A 17710-nucleotide genomic window follows, 5' to 3' on the forward strand; every position below is an offset into this window, starting at 1 on the left:
ATGCCTTCAGCTGAAGAAAAGGAAAACATTGCTGCATGTGCCATAATTGATCCTTTCCAGGCTCCATATGAGTATGTTCAGAGAGGAGACCTAATCATTGGAGGGATAATGTCTCAGCTTGCATGTTTAACTGATGAATTACATTTTAGTGAACAACCCAAGATAAAATTTGTAGATCAGCTTATGTAAGTATACCCCCTGGTATATATACTTGGATAGAGCATATTTATTTGGAAAAGTCATGCAAGTTCTGTTTCGTTCAAAGAGTTTGCATATGCTTTTTTAATACGTTTGTTAGCAATGCATAAATGACTTCTATAATGCTGTTCCTTTTGCATAATGTTCTGTAGACAAAACAGAAAACAGATTTTCTTTCTTTTGATCTTTCTCTAGTGTCCTGCTGTTGCAAGAATGGAGGGAGGGACATTGCCATTTCTCCCAAAGAGCAGGCACACTCTTTTCTCAGAAATTCTCAACAACCCAGGACCCACCCATTAGACAGGATTCATATTTCAAGTACCAACAGAGAATGCAAACCTAGACCTGCCCCCGCACAAAAAAAGGCAATCTATTTTCTGCTTAGCTGCTCTGAATCTTGAAAAGTACATAAAGTTGAAAAGAAGTGGGAAAGACTGTTGCTTTTCCAAGTACCCAATTCAGTTCTATGCACTTTCAGGGCATGTTATAGTTATTCTCACCAACCCCTAATGAAAGTAAAAGTTTACAGGGAAGGGCAGAGTCTTTTTGCACATCATGGGAGTGTTGGGATACTGCCAGGGAGATAAAATCCATCTCAGCCCCCAAGCTCGGTGCCGGACGATCCATCGACCTCCCGTAGTCAGGCAATATCAGCAATTATAGCGACACTAAGCATCAGGCTTAGTGCACACTCTGACAGCAGAATTCACACAACAGAAGTTGCACAGCATGAGAGCAGAACTGCATATTTACAGTTTATTAGGCGTTAGTCAGAACAAAGGAGACATGACCGTCTGCTCCGACTGCTCAGGCAAAACAGGCAAAAACGAAACGAACTTACAACATAAACATCCTGTGAGACAGGAACTTACGCAGGCTGTTATACAAACATCCTGCTCCCTTTTAAGGTGGAACGGAAATATCCTAACATCCTCCCCCTTTCCGTGTAACCTGTAGTACCTGTGGTTCAACCCAATTGCAACCTTTGTGCGTAAACCTTCAGTTGTTCTCTGTTAACAACCTTAGACAACAGATCAGCAGGAATTTCATTTCCTGGCATGTAGGACACCTGAATGAGTCCTTTCTGAATACACTCTCTTGCACGATGTAGCTTAATCTGCAAGTACTTGGTCCTTTGCTTGCAACTCTCCGAGTTCAGCAAAGCCAAACAAGATCTATTGTCTTGATACACTTGTATAGGACATTTCACAGAAACCCCAATGTCCTTAAACAGTTGCATCAACCATTCACAATCCATGAGTGAAAATGACAGAGCATTGAGTTCTGCTTCACAGGAACTTAGGCTAACTGTTGTCTGCTTTTTGCACAACCAGTCAAACAGGCAGTGGTTGTACATGTAGCATACTCCAGAAGTGCTTGTACCATCCGTGGTGTCACTTCCAAAACTTGCATCTGCAAAGATTTCAAGACCTCCAGTCTTCTGACTGGTGAACCTCAGTCTGTAGTGCATAGTCCCTTTCAAATAGCGGGCTATGCGCTTCAGAGCTTTCCAATCCTGAACAGTAGGATTGTTAGCATGTCTGCTAAGCAGGTTAGTGCTTACAGCAATGTCAGGTCTTGAACATCTAGCAATGAAATTTAACTTGCCTAGAATGCATCTGTACAGCGTTGTGTCAGAAAACGCTTCAGCAGTACTGTCTACCTGGTAACCTGTCACCATCGGTGTGTCTGCTGGGTTTGCATCAACCAAATTCAACCTGGTTAAAACATCAGCAATTTTCTGTGTTTGGTGTACCAGAAAATTACCTGCTTGGTCCCTCTCCACCTGCAGAGAAAGATAGTTGGATACCTCACCAAGATCCTTCATGTCAAAGTGCTCCTTCAGCTGAGCTAGGGTGCTTTGGTAAAAAGCCTGATTCTTCCAAAACATCAGAAGATCATCAACAAAACATAAACAATACAGTTTGTTTTGCCCCTCCTCCTTGACAAACACACATGGATCAGCTTTGCCCTGGTGAAAACCTAGAGAAAGCAATGTTTCAGTGAGTTTTGTGTTCCAACACCTGGCACTCTGCTTGAGACCATATAAGGATTTCCGCAGTTTACAGACCATTCCCTTCTGTATCTGCATTCCATCAGGTGGAAGCATGTACAGCTGCTCGTTCAAAATCCCGTACAAAAAAGCTGTATTTATGTCATGATGGGAAACATGCAGTTTCTCCTCCGCAGCGATCTTGAGCATCAGCCGAATGCTCTCATATTTGACCGTGGGTGAGTAGGTCTCGTGGTAATCCTGCCCTGGTACCTGTGAAAAACCTCTGGCAACCAATCTGGCTTTGTGTCTGACAACCTTGCCATTCTGGTCTGTCTTGGCCTTGAAGACCCATTTGCTGCCAACCAGTCTCATTCCTGGGACTACCGGTACCAGTTCCCAAGTCTGATTCCTGTTTAAGGAATCAACTTCAGCCTTCATGGCATTAAGCCAAGGCTCAGCATCTTTAGAGGTTAACTCCTGAACCTCTTTGAAGCTTGAAGGTTCCCACACCTTCTCTGAGCTACTAAGAACAGCAGTTGCCATCTTAGCAAACTCATCAGCAAATCTCTTTGGAGGTTTGCCTTTGGTCGCCCTTTCAGACCTGCGAACCAGACGCAAGTCTTCTGGACTCATCTCCTCCTTCTTAGGAGAAAAGTGACCAATGGTGAACAGTGGTTCTTCCAGTTCATTGTCAGACTCATCAGATGGTCTGACTGAGGCCTTTGCGCTCTTGTAGTCTGCTGTGTCATCACTGTCACTGACAGCAGCAGCAGCGCCGCCCACTGAACTGGAATCCGAACTCTGATCATCATCATCATCATCCTCAGTTTCCTCCGCTTTCTCAGCATGATCTGGTTTCTTCACATCACCTTCATCCTCCTCTGGGTAACTCTGGAAAATTCCCACATTTTCCCCCCACTTAGGATTGTACTCAACACTCCTTGTGAACTTTATGGATTTAGAGTTAGTCATCCATACCCTGTATGCACCTTTTTCGTACCCCATGAACAAACCATGTGCCCCACGCTTCCCAAGCTTGTTGCTTTGTGGGGTGTGCACCCACATGTCAGAACCAAAGATTCTCAAGTGCTTGACATTAGGTTTCCTCCCAAACATTTTCTCATAGGGAGTACAACCAATAGGTGATGACAGTCTCCTGTTAAAAGAATAAACAAAATTCGCCAAAGCCTCCCCCCAAAACTTCTCAGGGAGATTGGCATCATGCAACAAGGTTTTTATCCCTTGCAGCAACGTTTGATTTGCTCTCTCCGCAAGCCCATTCATCCATGGCGATCTAGGCGTTGACAAATCATGCTGGATTCCCTTCTCAGTCAGGAAAGCTTCAAACTGCTGAGAAGTGAACTCCCCGCCCCGATCAGTAAACAGACAGCCAATACGTTTACCATGAGCATTCTCCAACCAAGCACAGAATGCCTTGAACTTAGGAAATGCTTGCGATTTCTGCTCGAGCATAAACACATGAATGTACCTGGAAAAAGAATCAATTAGAACCATGAAGTACCTTGCTCCTCCCAAAGAGGGCGCTAGAGGACCTACCAGGTCTGCGTGAACTAGCTGGTAGGGTTTGGAAGCCTGCCTGCTAGACTCCTTGCCTTTTGGAGCAACCTTCACCTTGTTCTCTGCACAAGATACACATTTCATGTGAAATTTGCAAGGTTTGATGTCCAAACCTTCAACCAACTCAGGCATCTTGGCTAGCGCTTGCCAAGAGAGGTGACAAAATCTGCGATGTGCATCATGAATGCATCCTGCATGAAGAACCTTGTTAGTTTGTGCAACACAACAAGTATCAGCATTAGATATAGCAACACCATTGTCATCATAAGTTAGACAGAACAAACCATCCATCAACTTTGCATGCAAAATGTCCTCTTTGCCTTTTCTGATGACACAGACAGTCCTCTTGAAGGTAATTTCAAAACCACGCCGATTTAGCTGTGGTACACTAAGCAAATTGTCCGCAGCTCCTGGAACAAAAAGTACATTGCTAATGGTCGTATTCAGACTTGCAAGTCTCACAGTTCCAACTCCTGTAGCTTGCAAAGTCCTTCCATCAGCCAGCTGGACCTCTCCATCTTGAGGTGTGAAGGAGATAAACAGATGGCGGTCTTTGCTGAGATGGCGCGTGCAACCTGAGTCAACAATAAACCTGGCCTTCCCCTTCGAAGCAGATTTGCTGGCAAACAAAACCTTGTTTTCCACCAGCGTGGGCTTTTGCAGCTTGCCTTTAGCCTTTGGTGAAGCTGTGCCAGCAAACATAGCCTTGTTTTCCACTGGCGAGGGCTTTTGCAACTTGCCCCCCTGCTCCTGGCCATCAGACGTGCCTTTAGCCTTTGGTGGAGCTGTGCCAGCTAACATAGCCTTGTTTTCCACTGGCGTGGGCTTTTGCAACTTGCCCCCCCGCTCCTGGCCACCTGCAAGCATCTTGCTCTGTTTACATCTGGTCTTCCGGCCTCTGCAAAGGCTCTGACCTTGGTTCTCACGAGAAACAGAGCTCTCAGCTGCCGACTCCTTGGCTCCCCCTGGAGGCTGGAATGCTGCCTGGGATGACATCACAGTCAGCTCCCCCTGCAGCTTGCAACCGGTGCCCTCGGCATCTCTGCATTCACTCGCACTCTGGGAAACAGCCAGGACCTCCGACGCAGTCAAACTCTGGGCTGGGATTATTGGCTGGTGGGCCTTTTTCAAAGCATCCCACATGTCACGTGCCGTGAGATTTCCAGCAAGCGTCTTTATTTCCTCCAGAGAGACGGATAAGACAATAATATCCATGGCCTTCGAATCCTGGCCCTGCCATTTCTCTGTCCGAGGAACTGGAGTGGCCTCAAATACAGTATGCCAGACTCCAAACTGACGCAGCAAACTCTCACACCATCTTGCCCAGGTCTCATAATTGTCCCGATTTAATTTAGGACACTCAGCAGCTTCAGAGGCTTGGAAAAACTCCATTCCAGCTTTTTACTTTAGCCGTGAGCCTTTATGCGTTCTAAGACTTCTTATCTCGGCAGCCCATAAATCACGATGCCTCTGGCTCGGCTCCCAGGCCAATTAGGCCAGCCGGACATCAAAGAGGCTGCCGCGGCAACAGAAAAGCCTCTGCTTTCGCTTTTCCCACACATACCTCAGCAGTCTGTCGCAGTCTTACTCTCCTGCAAGTGCCGTGAATCTGGGCCCGAAACCTGTTGTTGGGATACTGCCAGGGAGATAAAATCCATCTCAGCCCCCAAGCTCGGTGCCGGACGATCCATCGACCTCCCGTAGTCAGGCAATATCAGCAATTATAGCGACACTAAGCATCAGGCTTAGTGCACACTCTGACAGCAGAATTCACACAACAGAAGTTGCACAGCATGAGAGCAGAACTGCATATTTACAGTTTATTAGGCGTTAGTCAGAACAAAGGAGACATGACCGTCTGCTCCGACTGCTCAGGCAAAACAGGCAAAAACGAAACGAACTTACAACATAAACATCCTGTGAGACAGGAACTTACGCAGGCTGTTATACAAACATCCTGCTCCCTTTTAAGGTGGAACGGAAATATCCTAACAGGGAGGACTTCAAGAGCAGTCCTGTATTGGCGACCCAGGTAAAATAGGGCATAACTATGTGCTTCTCCCCACTGCTGTCCCATTCCTGCAAAAGGTCCCACAATGTTGTGGCTACTCCTTCAGCTGGCAAAACTGATGCACCACCAGAACCTGCTCTTCAACACATACATGTACAGTATTAGATTATGTTGATAAATGATTCCTGTATTTTGCCCCCCTTGTTTTCTGTGGGTTTAAAGATGTGTAATATCCAATCATAAAATTTATTTGCAACTATATTGATATACGTGGAAGATTTCTCACAGAAAGATGTTTCATAATGAATTGCAAATCTGTTTACTAATGATGTCAATTTTCCTTTAGAACAAAATCCAAGAAATATCAGAATGTCCTCTCCTTGGTATTTGCTGTGAAAGTGATAAATGAGAACCCTCAGATCTTACCAAATATCAGCCTGGGATTTCACATCTATGACAGCTATGAAAATGCAAGGATAACTCACCAGAACACCCTGAATCTTCTCTCTGCCACAGAAAAAATCATTTCCAACTTCAGATGTGACAGTCAGAAGAATCTGGTAGCTGTTATTGGAGGATTAAAGCCTGACACCTCCCTTCACATGGCTAGTATCTTAGGCCTCTACAAGATGCCACAGGTACAGTGAATTCATGGGCCATAAGCCTTTTTTAGCTCTGATACCATATTACCCTCCTTCCATATAATCAGTCTTTCTTTCTCCTTTGCTATCTCCATTTTGTTTTCATTATGCTGCCCAGCTGATTTTTTTCAGGTGAATTGAGACTTACTGCATATTAGCCCAGTAAAAAAAGCTGCCACAGCCTGATGTGATTTGCTTGCTACGCATTCCAGCAATCAAATAATTTGAGTCTACTGGGATTTGCCTGCTGCAGTTGGGGCAGATAGAAGATTTGTCCAGGGTATTGTCTGGCCCAGTCTTGTTCAGTGAGTTTCAGCCTAACAGTTTGAAGAAGTTGGCAAGGTGCTTGGACTGGTACAGCTAACCATTTTTGCTCTTGTCTATATTCTTTTATTTCCCCTTCATGGATCACTGCCTTGTCATGGGAAAGAGGCTTGAATAACTCCAAGAAGCTATTAGCTATGCCATGGGTAGGCACACTAAGGCCCGGGGGCCAGATCCGGCCCAATCGCCTTCTAAATCCAGCCCGCAGACGGTCCGGGAATCAGTGTGTTTTTACATGAGTAGAAAGTGTCCTTTTATTTAAAATGCATCTCTGGGTTATTTGTGAGGAATAGGAATTCATTCATTTTCCCCCTTCAAAATATAGTCTGGCCCCCAACAAGGTTTGAGGGACAGTGGAAAAGTTTGCTGACCCCTGAGCTATGTTGTGCAGGGCCACTCAAGACAGACAGGTCATAGCCAAGAGTTTAGACTAAATGTGATCCACCTGGAGAAGGAACTGGCAATCCACTCCAGTATTTTGCCAAGAAAACTCCATGGACATAAAAAAGGAGAAGCTTTGAGAAGAAAGTGAGAATTTCCAAAGCATGCTCTGGCTCATGGGGGTCACAGAGAGTCGAACATGACTAAGACAACTAAACAACAATAAATGATATTTTATTAAATCTGGCAGGGAGAGAAAATGAATGGGACAGGGGGGTGATTAATGTTTTGTTGCGAGAGGAAGTAGTGCAGAAAAACAGCAGGAAGACAACAAAAAACAGAAAAGGTCCCTTGTTGCTGACTTAACAACAAGGCAGTTTCAATTGTACCCTTCCTGGGGAATGTTATTGAGCAAGTTCTTGCAGACCAAATCCAGACACACTTGGATAAATCCTACGTACATTTTAAAAACTCTGACACCAAGAAAATGTGGGTGATTTTTTTTCACCCACTAAGTCTTATTCAAAATAGACCCTCTGAAATTGATGGACCAAAGTTAGTTGTGTTCATTAATTTCAGTGGGTCTACTGTGAGCAAGATTGTCATAGGATACACACACACACACACAATATAATGAACAATATTACTTGTAATTATTTGGTACCCTACTAAGAAGCTGACAAAGAAATTCACTAAGCCTGATCCAAAAGCTAACAAACTTGTTATCTTCAATGAGCACAGAACTTCATGCTGTAGGTTCTCAGGTTCCTCCTATATACTTGAGAATTTATTTAGGAAATGGGTTCAATGGAATAAATAACTACAGTAATGTATAATTTCTGCTCATCATGATGCAATTTTCACTGGCCCTTTCCAGATTTCCAGCTGTGTATTAGCACCAGCAATGAACATTCAATTACAGTTTCCTTCCTTCTACCGGATGGTTCCCAATGAAGTACATCAGTATAAAGGAATTGTGCGTCTCCTTCAGTATTTCCAGTGGATATGGGTGGGGATTGTTGCCTCAGATAATGACAACGGAGAGAAGTTCATGCAGACCTTAATACCAATGCTCTCCAAGCATGGAATCTGTACAGCCTTCAAGGAAAAGACACCATCCGTATCTAATGCATTAGAGAATTTCAGTTCATTAGAACTTATCCGGGCCAAGTCCTCTGTGATAGTAACACATGTAAAAGTACTGGTGGCATGTGCAGATACTCAGACTATGACAAGTTTGTTATGGATGACATATTACTTTTCATTATTAGAAGATGTCGCACAAATGTCTATGGGCAAAGTGTGGATTTTGACAGCTGAATGGGATTTCTCATTTGAAACAAGGCTTAGGGGTATGGACATGCAACTGTTTAATGGTGCCTTGTCTTTTGCAATTCACTCAAATGAAGTACAGGGCTTTACAAAATTCCTGCAGAACCTACATCCTAACTCTGCCAAAGGAGATGGTTTTATCAGGAACTTCTGGCAACAGGCTTTCAACTGCTTATTTTCTGATTCAAATGAGCCAATGGACAATACTGATACCTGCACTGGACAAGAGAAACTGGAGAGCCTCCCTGGTGCTTTTTTTGAAATGAGCATGACTAGCCACAGTTACAGCATCTATAATGCAGTCCAGACCATAGCACACAGTTTACATAGTATATTCAGGCCAAAAAACGGAGTAGAAAGAAATAGATTTAATCATCAAAATCTGCAGCCCTGGCAGGTAAGATCCCACAGTCACAACAAATTTGCTTTCATGTCTAATGTTAAATGAGATTCAAGTTTATGTTTTTTGCCATAATCCAGATTTCTAAATATTTAATTTGGTTTGTTATCTTATTTTGTAGCTCTAATTTTTCTTGTTCATTCATATTTTCCTAAACTCTCCCAAATGGTGAAAAGGCATGAAACTGCTTATAATGGAAAACACAAGGCTTTCTGTTCAGTTATCATTGCTTTAAAACAGGCATCCCCAAATTCGGCCCTCCAGATGTTTTGGGACTACAACTCCCATCATCCCAAACTAACAGGAATTATAGTCTCAAAACATCTGGAGGGCCAAGTTTGGAGAGAGAGAGAGAGAGAGAGAGAGAGAGAGAGAGAGGGAGGAGGTGAGAGGAAACACATAATGGAATCCCATAAAGATTAACCAATGTGGCCCCTTAGACGTCAGAAAGTTGCTTTGTTGTTTTGTTCTTTTTCATCATGTTGTAAAATATGTGCTTGCCTCTTTCAATTTAGCTTCACTTTTTCCTGAAGAATATCTCATTTAACAACAATGCAGGGGACTTTGTATCTTTTGATGAGAATGGTGAATTAGCAGGTGGATTTGATATAAACTGGGTTACTTTTCCAAACCACTCCTTTCTACGAGTGACAGTAGGGAGAATTAATCCACAAGCAGTGCAAGGCCAAGAGTTCACCATGAATGAAGAGGCAATCACATGGCACAACATATTTAATCAGGTCAGACGGAATTACCGGTATATGTTTAATACAATGGAATATACAATTGGAGTAATACACTGTTGTGCTTCTTTATTGGAAAACACCAAAAACAAACAAACCACCCCACAATTTTTCAGTTGAATTGTCTAAAATCCAAGACAAAGCACTGCCCAATTCTGCCAAGATGTCAATTCCGTCTTTGAAATCCAGACATATGGCCCTAAACCTAACATATATGGATTCTAATATATAAAGAGATATAATAGAAGTGGGGAACCTCCAGCCCATAGGTCAGTATTGTCCTGCCAAAGAGTACAATTTGGCTTGCAAGACCATTTTCCCTTCTCCATGTCCATCTGCCCAACAGCTGCTATCACTGGTTATGTCAGCTGTTGGCCAGGTGGACAGTGTTTAATCCTTCGTTGACTGTGCAATCCTGTTCCCAGCATTGGTGCCCTGGAAGCACTGAGTAGAGCACTCAGCTAGAGGAGATGGCTACACAGGCCACCAAAAACATTCCACATAAAAGTCCTCCAAAGCTTGTGCTGATCTGACCAGCCACTGATGTCTCCCGATACTGCTGCTTACATAGTTTACATTTTGTAGTTTTCTTCTCATGTTTTCTACTGTTTCTCCAGATGTTTCAGCTGTGTTACAGATAATATCAGAAGATGCCATGGGGCTGGTGTGGGAAGCCAGACTTGGCCCACAGGCCACAGGTTCTAGATATGAAGTTCCAAAGCCTTCCCACACACCTTTCATTTTCAGTGCTAATCACTTACTCAAAAAATACCTAATTTCTGATTTCTTTCCTTCAGCTATAATGCGCACACGCCATCCCTATTCACAAGAAGCAATGTTGGTGCTGGCTGCCTTGTTTACATTGTAAAAGACAAGTACACTTTCTCTTTTTTTATGGATAGGTGTTGCCACTTGCAGTGTGCAATGAGCACTGCCATCCAGGCTACAGCAGAAAAAAGAAGGAGGGATTGCCGTTTTGTTGCTATGATTGTGCTTTATGTCCAGATGGGATGATTTCAAATCAAAATGGTAGGAAATATCATGTACGCTACTATATTTAAAAAACCCTAACTCATTTAAACTGTTGCTTCCTTTGGGCAATACAATTCTCCTAAACACAGGAGCAAGTGTGGCAAACTAGCTATGACACACATACAAATCCACTTGCTATGGTCTTTATCTGGCCCAAGAAATTTCTGTGTTTCCCCAGGTTCCTAGTAGCACTAGGACATGCCACTGCAACTCCCAAACTTCAGCTGAGCCAGAGATATGGGACCCACTGGATCTTCTGCCACCATAGGCCCTGAAAGGGGGCAGTCCAACAGCAGGACCAGAGGGGAGGACTTAGGCTGCATCCTAAACACATTCAGCTTTGTCACATCACCAGGGAACCTAGTGTAATCTACAACAGGAAAAATGGTGGTATAACTCAAGTTCTATTTTATATGATGGCTTCCCCTCTGCCTGGTTTAGATGGCTTAGACAGATGTAGACACACTCCTGAACATAGTTTGGATTTGGTGTAGCTTACTCCAGCTTGCTTTACATCAGCTTCTTGTGTATAACATCGTTCCCTCACTGGTAATTGCTAATGAATATAATAAAACTCTAAGATTATCTAGAACTGTGGCAGATATATCGCCTCCTGGCATTCTCTTTTGAGTTGGCTACATTCATTTCGTATTACAAAATATGATACAAGTCATAGGATCAGGATTATAGGAACTGATGTCTCATGAAAAATGTTGGCTTGTTTGTTGGAACTGATATATCATTGATTTGATTTTTCAGACATGAATTATTGCTTCAAATGTCAAGAAACTCAATTCCCAAATAAGAACAGAGACCAATGCATTCCCAAGATTCTCCATTTCCTCTCTTTCTCAGAACCCCTGGGGATCTGTTTAGCAGTCTTGGCTCTCTCTTTTTCTTTGATCACAGTGCTGGTTCTTGGAGTCTTCACAAAACATTGGGACACTCCCATTGTCAAAGCCAACAATCGGGACCTAACATGCTCTCTGCTCATCAGCCTTTTTCTCTGCTTTCTCTGCTCCTTGCTATTCATCGCCAAGCCTCACATTGTGACCTGCTGCTTACGACAAACTACTTTTGGCATTCTCTTCTCATTTGCTGTGTCTTGTGTGTTAGCAAAAACCATCACAGTGGTTCTGGCTTTCATGGCCACGAAACCAGGATCCAGGATGAGGAAATGGGTGGGGAAAACATTCACAAACTCTATTCTGCTTGCCTGTTCCTTTATACAAACCTGCATTTGTACTGTATGGCTCAGTACTGCTCCGCCATTTCTAGAGTTTGACATGTACTCAATGACTGAAGAAATTGTAGTAAAATGCAATGAAGGTTCAATTTCAATGTTTTATTGTGTCTTTGGTTACTTGGGATTTCTGGCTAGAGTTAGCTTTGCCGTGGCTTTCCAGGCCAGGAAGTTGCCAGACAGTTTCAATGAAGCGAAGTTCATCACTTTCAGCATGTTGGTGTTTTGCAGTGTTTGGTTGTCCTTTGTTCCCTCTTACCTGAGCACCAAGGGGAAATACATGGTGGCTGTGGAGATCTTCTCCATCTTGGCCTCCAGTGCTGGGTTATTGGGATGCATCTTTTTCCCAAAATGCTACATAATCATCATGAGGCCTGACCTGAACAGCAAAAACCAGATAATTTGCAGAAATCAATAAGAATCTATCCATTTTGGGTTTTCTGAGGGTTTTTCTTTTCAACAATTGGGATATTTATTGCTTATTACAAAATAAATAAATACTTTGTCCTTTGTCCTTCCCAGGTTTTCTTTTCACACCCACTCCATCCATATGTCTCCATTTTATTTGGGTGTGTTAAATACTTTTGTTATGTTTCAGTCCCCTTTAAAATGGTTGTAGGTAAAGGTTGTCTATGAAGCATTCATTTACAGGTTGTTGTTTTTGTGTGTGGTTGTTGTTTCTGTGTGTTTGTTACACAGCTCACTTTTTGTGGGAAGGATTCTGTATGCATGGTGAAGGCAACCCATGGGTGTTATACTGGCTCATGTAGAGCTTTTGATCATGTACAGTTTTTGACCTTGGTACCCTCTTGGACTGGCTCCATGGAATGGGAACTGGGGATACTGTGTTACCTGCAGGACCAAGTCCAGAGAGTGCTTTTTGGCCCCTGGTGTCACAGGGCACTGTTGTCAAAACCTATTTGAAATCCATACGATTAGGGGCATTTGGGCAAGGTACGATTAGTATGATGATGATACTCAACTGTTTGGAACATGGACAAGGACATGACACTGGGGACATGAAGAGCATGAACTATTGCCCCATTCTCAACCTCAATTAAATACCCACATAGTGCTGCAACTCTGTAACAATTTATAATACAGTTACATGAATCAATATTTGAGCATATATTAGTTGGTATGTCTAAATACTTAATGAGGAACAATCTTTGCAGTCCAGCCCAGCAGTGGTGGTGTTAGCAGCCAGTTTCCCACACCAGCCACATGGTGGAGAAGCACTTGGCCTGCTTTGCTGCCACATAGGATGCTGGGACAAAAGCAGGAACTTATCAATAGCCATGCTGGGTCCCAAAAGGGTAGGTCTTAAGAGTAAAAGTGGGTTGGTGGATTATTGAATACATGCTAAATGCCTATGCCAAGCCTGTTCTTCTGCAATCAATAAAGTTGTTAACTAATTTAATCCAACATTAGACTCCTTGTCTTTATTTGCCACCTGATTCCTCCTCCCCAAGACTTCACTGTCCCTGGGTCTGAAATCAAGACCAGCTTCATGATAATCACAGTAAGTGTGTTGAGCTTTCTGCCATAAGAAAGGAGAAGTGACAGGACAGTAATATTAGTAGCACTTCTATCCAATGTAATTATGGATTATTGAGAAAGCTAGAGAGTTCCAGAAAAAAGTCTACTACTTCTTCATTGACTACGCAAAAGCCTTTGACTGTGTTGACCACAGTAAACTATGGATAGTGCTTAAAGAAATGGGAGTGCCTGATCACTTCATCTGTCTCCTGAGAAATCTCTGTGTGGGAGAAGAACCTACAGTTACAACTGGATATGGTTCAAAATTGGGAAAGGAGTACGGCAAGGCTGTATATTGTCTCCCTGCTTATTTAACTTTCGAATTCATCATGTGAAAGGCTGGAATTGATGAATCCCAAACTGGAATTAAGTTTGCCGGAAGAAATATCAACAACCTCAGATATGCAGATGACACAACTTTGATGGCAGAAAGTGAGGAGGAATTAAAGAACCTCTTAATGAGGGTGAAAGAGGAGAGCACAAAATATGGTCTGAAGCTCAACATCAAAAACACTAAGATCATGGCTACTGGTCCCATCATCTCCTGGCAAATAGAAGGAGGGGAAATGGAAGCAGTGAGGGATTTTACTTTCTCGGGCTCCATGATCACTGCGGATGGTGACAGCAGTCACGAAACTAAAAGACGCTTGATTCTTGGGAGAAAAGCGATGATAAACCTAGACAGCATCTTAAAAAGCAGAGACACCTTTCGACAAAGGTCCATATAGTTAAAGCTATGGTTTTCTCAGTAGTCATGTATGGAAGTGAGAGGTGGACCATAAAGAAGGTTGATTGCCAAAGAATTGATACTTTTGAATTATGGTGCTGGAGGAGACTCTTGAGAGTCCCATGGACTGCAAGAAGATCAACCCTATCCATTCTGAAGGAAATCAACCCTGAGTGCTCACTGGAAGGACAGATCCTGAAGCTGAGGCTCCAATACTTTGGCCACCTCATGAGAAGAGAAGACTCCCTGGAAAAGACCCTGATGTTGGGAAAGATTAAGGGCACACGGAGAAGGGGACGACAGAAGACGAGATGGTTGAACAGTGTTCTTGAAGCTACCAGCATGAGTTTGACCAAACTGCGGGAGGCAGTGGAAGACAGGAGTGCCTGGTGTGCTCTGGTCCATGGGATCACGAAGAGTTGGATATGATAAAACAACTAAACAACAACAATCCAATGTATGTCACCTTCATCTCTTCCTCAGTTTTAGGGACTATGTCATCAACTGCCAGTTCTCTCCATAGGCCCTATTTATTTTAAACATCACATTTCTCCAACTAGATTGCACATGTTTAAAGTAATATCTTGCACAGGAGAGTATTTTGACTTATTTGGAACCCTGTAATTATATCAGATATCTATGATTTATCTTCAACTTTCTTAAGTCCCATATGGATTTGTTAGGATGACAAATACAATAGCAAACAGAGTCTGGATGTTTATATAAAATATATCTAAGCTTGCTAAAAACTAGGATAAGGGGCTTTGGGACTGAAGAGCTATCCCAATCTAATCTTTAATGCAAGGTTGAGGAAAGTAGCTGAAGGTGGTAGATAGATAGAAAAGAGAAGTGTAGATCCCATTTTGCCCTGAGATTTCAGGGATGTGTTTGTGGTTGTTATTCCTCTTTCTGTGGCTTCATCTTCCTCCAACAGAGACAGAGGAAGACAGTAATACGTGCATTATGATTGAACCATTCCGATTCCCCTATGAGTATGATCAAAAAGGGGACCTAATCATAGGACAGATAACTTCTCAGTATGGCTTTCTATCTGATGAATTTTCTTTCCATGAACACCCTAAAACCAGCACCATGTACGAACTACTGTAAGTGTGCTTTGCCCTTCATAACTTGCAATAGGTCAGGTTTGTACGTAAATGCACAGTGAGGGAATGTGACCCTTTGTACCAGTCCCTGCTGACAAGAAAACAACTCATGCAGCAAAGTTAAAACCCTTATTGGGTAGAATTAGAGGGGGAGGAGAGAAATTGAAAGGAAAATAGAACTATCTGGAGTTCCCAAACACTCACCCCAACTAGGTTTCTGGGTCTTCCTCAAACTAGGCAGAAAAGTGTTAGCAATATGCGTAAGTTCCCAAAGCATATTATCAAGACAAGCTGTCTATACAAAAAGTCCCATTTTTTGTAGTGCATATTTTTACCATAGCTCCCATCATGAGTCCCTGTTTGTGAATTTTAAGTGACCACAAGTGATGCTGTGTGTGCTTTCTTAGCTGCAAAATATTGATGTGGAATGTATATATGCTTGTGATTATGTGCATTGACTAGCTGTTATTTTCACCATATTATAAATGATCGCAGCTTGTGGCAGCTTGTGCTGGGTAGAAATTGTCACTGTAGTTGTCCGTTTTAAATTTATGTTTTGCTCTTGTTGGGTTCCTTGCAGCAGTCTGAGTAAGTACAATGCATGGCATGACTGAATTTTTAAATATGCAAACTTCCATCCTAATAATATCACCGAATTTTCAAAGAAAAATGCTTCATGAAGGAATAGATATCTCTCTTATGTAAAATACCACATTTTTATTAGTGCAACACCAAAAAATTATCAGCACATTGTCTCTTTGGTATTCGCTGTGAAAGAGATAAATGAGAACCAAAAGGTCCTACCAAATGTAAGCCTGGGATTCCACATTTATGATGGCTACACAAACGCAGGGATGACTCATCAAAACACCATGAAACTTCTGTCCACCTCGGAAAGGATTGTTCCCAACTTCAAATGTGACAAGAAAAAGAAAATCATAGCTGTCATTGGAGGACTTTACTCTGATATTTCCCTTCACATGGCAACTGTCTTAGGCATCTACAAAATTCCCCAGGTAGAGTGTATCCTCTGGAACTTGTCTCTTGTTCTTTTTCATTAGTGGAAAATGAATGACAATGGACACAAAAGTATCTGGCTTTATTAATCTTTTATTTCATAAAAAATTTTTTTGGAAGAAATATACATGCCTGTTCATTATATAGATGGGGAATATGGACTTATGCACAATTTCATCTTGAGGTCAGCATACATCCTAAGGCGGTGCTTTATATGTTTTGCAAATATGATGCACAAGAGATTCTTAGATTATTTTCACAGACTAATTTGCTGTTTGGGTGTTTCTAATGAGGATACCTCAAACTAGTATTGTGTTGAACTATTCATTGGAAGTAAATAAAAAAAATGTCCAGGAGCACCTTAGAGACCAACTAAGTATGTTCTGGGTATAAGCTTTCATATGCACATTCATTGGAAGGTTTCAGAAGGAAAGGCTGGGCTGGGGTAACAAATTTGAATAACTTGAAATTTGAAGAATTAGAAATTTTCAAATATCCCACAAATACGTTCAATAATACAATAAAGATGCTGGCATCTAGGAACAATTGAATAGTACTTTTAATACTCTCAGATCTTGTAGCCCAAGAACACTTATCTTGATAACTCAACAATATTCTTTCTTTCTTTCTTTCTTTCTTTCTTTCTTTCTTTCTTTCTTTCTTTCTTTCTTTCTCTCTCTCTCTCTCTCTCTCTCTCTCTCTCTCTCTCTCTCTCTTCACATGGATTCCATGTCAGCAGTAATCCGGGTTGAATCCTTACTGTTTTGTTTAATTTTTGTGCATACTGGTGAAACTAACATTTCTTCTCCCCTTTTCAGATTGCCAACTGTGTATTAGCTCCAGTGATGAAACTTGAGCCTGAGATATTACCTTTTTACCGGATGGTACCAAATGAAGTATATCAATACAAAGGAATTGTCCATCTCCTTCTGTATTTCCAGTGGACATGGGTGGGGATAATTGCATCAGATCATGAGAATGGAGAAAAGTTCATACAGACTATGCTGTCACTGTTCACTCAGCATGGAATCTGTGCAGCCTTCACTGAAAAAACACCTTCCATGTCTCAAACGGCAAAGAACTTAGGTTCACTAGGACTCTTCCGGGCCAAGTCCTTTTCAATGACCATCTCCAAAGTCAAAGTACTGGTTGCATGTGCAGAACCTCAGACTATGACAGCAGTAATATGGTTGATATATTTCTTTTCAATATTGGAAGGTAACACAGAGATAGCTATGGGTAAAGTGTGGATTATGACAGCTCAATGGGACTTCTCTTTAGAAACGATGCATAAGGATTCTGATATCCAAGTTTTTGATGGTGCCTTGTCTGTTGCAATTAACTCAAATGAAGTGGTAGGATTTAAGGAATTCCTGAAGATTCGAAATCCGAATGTCATCAAAGAAGATGGTTTTATCAGGATCTTTTGGCAGCATGCATTC

General features: G+C 42.2%; 1 protein-coding gene across 1 annotated transcript; it reads left to right on the forward strand.

Moving 5' to 3' along the window:
• Positions 1–12297, forward strand: LOC128398812 (vomeronasal type-2 receptor 26-like). The gene is made up of 6 exons (XM_053360068.1): positions 1–185; positions 6130–6421; positions 8007–8858; positions 9377–9601; positions 10507–10633; positions 11396–12297. Exons 1-6 carry the CDS (start codon positions 1–3, stop codon positions 12295–12297), a joined length of 2583 nt encoding a protein of 860 aa, XP_053216043.1.
• The last annotated feature ends 5413 nt before the right edge of the window (positions 12298–17710 follow it).

The sequence above is a fragment of the Podarcis raffonei genome, chromosome 13, assembly GCF_027172205.1.
Source record: "Podarcis raffonei isolate rPodRaf1 chromosome 13, rPodRaf1.pri, whole genome shotgun sequence".
In the NCBI taxonomy this organism is placed as follows: domain Eukaryota; kingdom Metazoa; phylum Chordata; class Lepidosauria; order Squamata; family Lacertidae; genus Podarcis; species Podarcis raffonei.

Excerpts from the sequence above, each read along its gene's own strand:
- LOC128398812 (XM_053360068.1), top strand. The coding sequence starts at position 1 with ATGCCTTCAGCTGAAGAAAAGGAAAACATTGCTGCATGTGCCATAATT. Across the intron at positions 186-6,129 it reads AAATTTGTAGATCAGCTTAT|AACAAAATCCAAGAAATATC; the intron begins GTAAGTATACCC and ends ATTTTCCTTTAG. Across the intron at positions 6,422-8,006 it reads GCCTCTACAAGATGCCACAG|ATTTCCAGCTGTGTATTAGC; the intron begins GTACAGTGAATT and ends GGCCCTTTCCAG.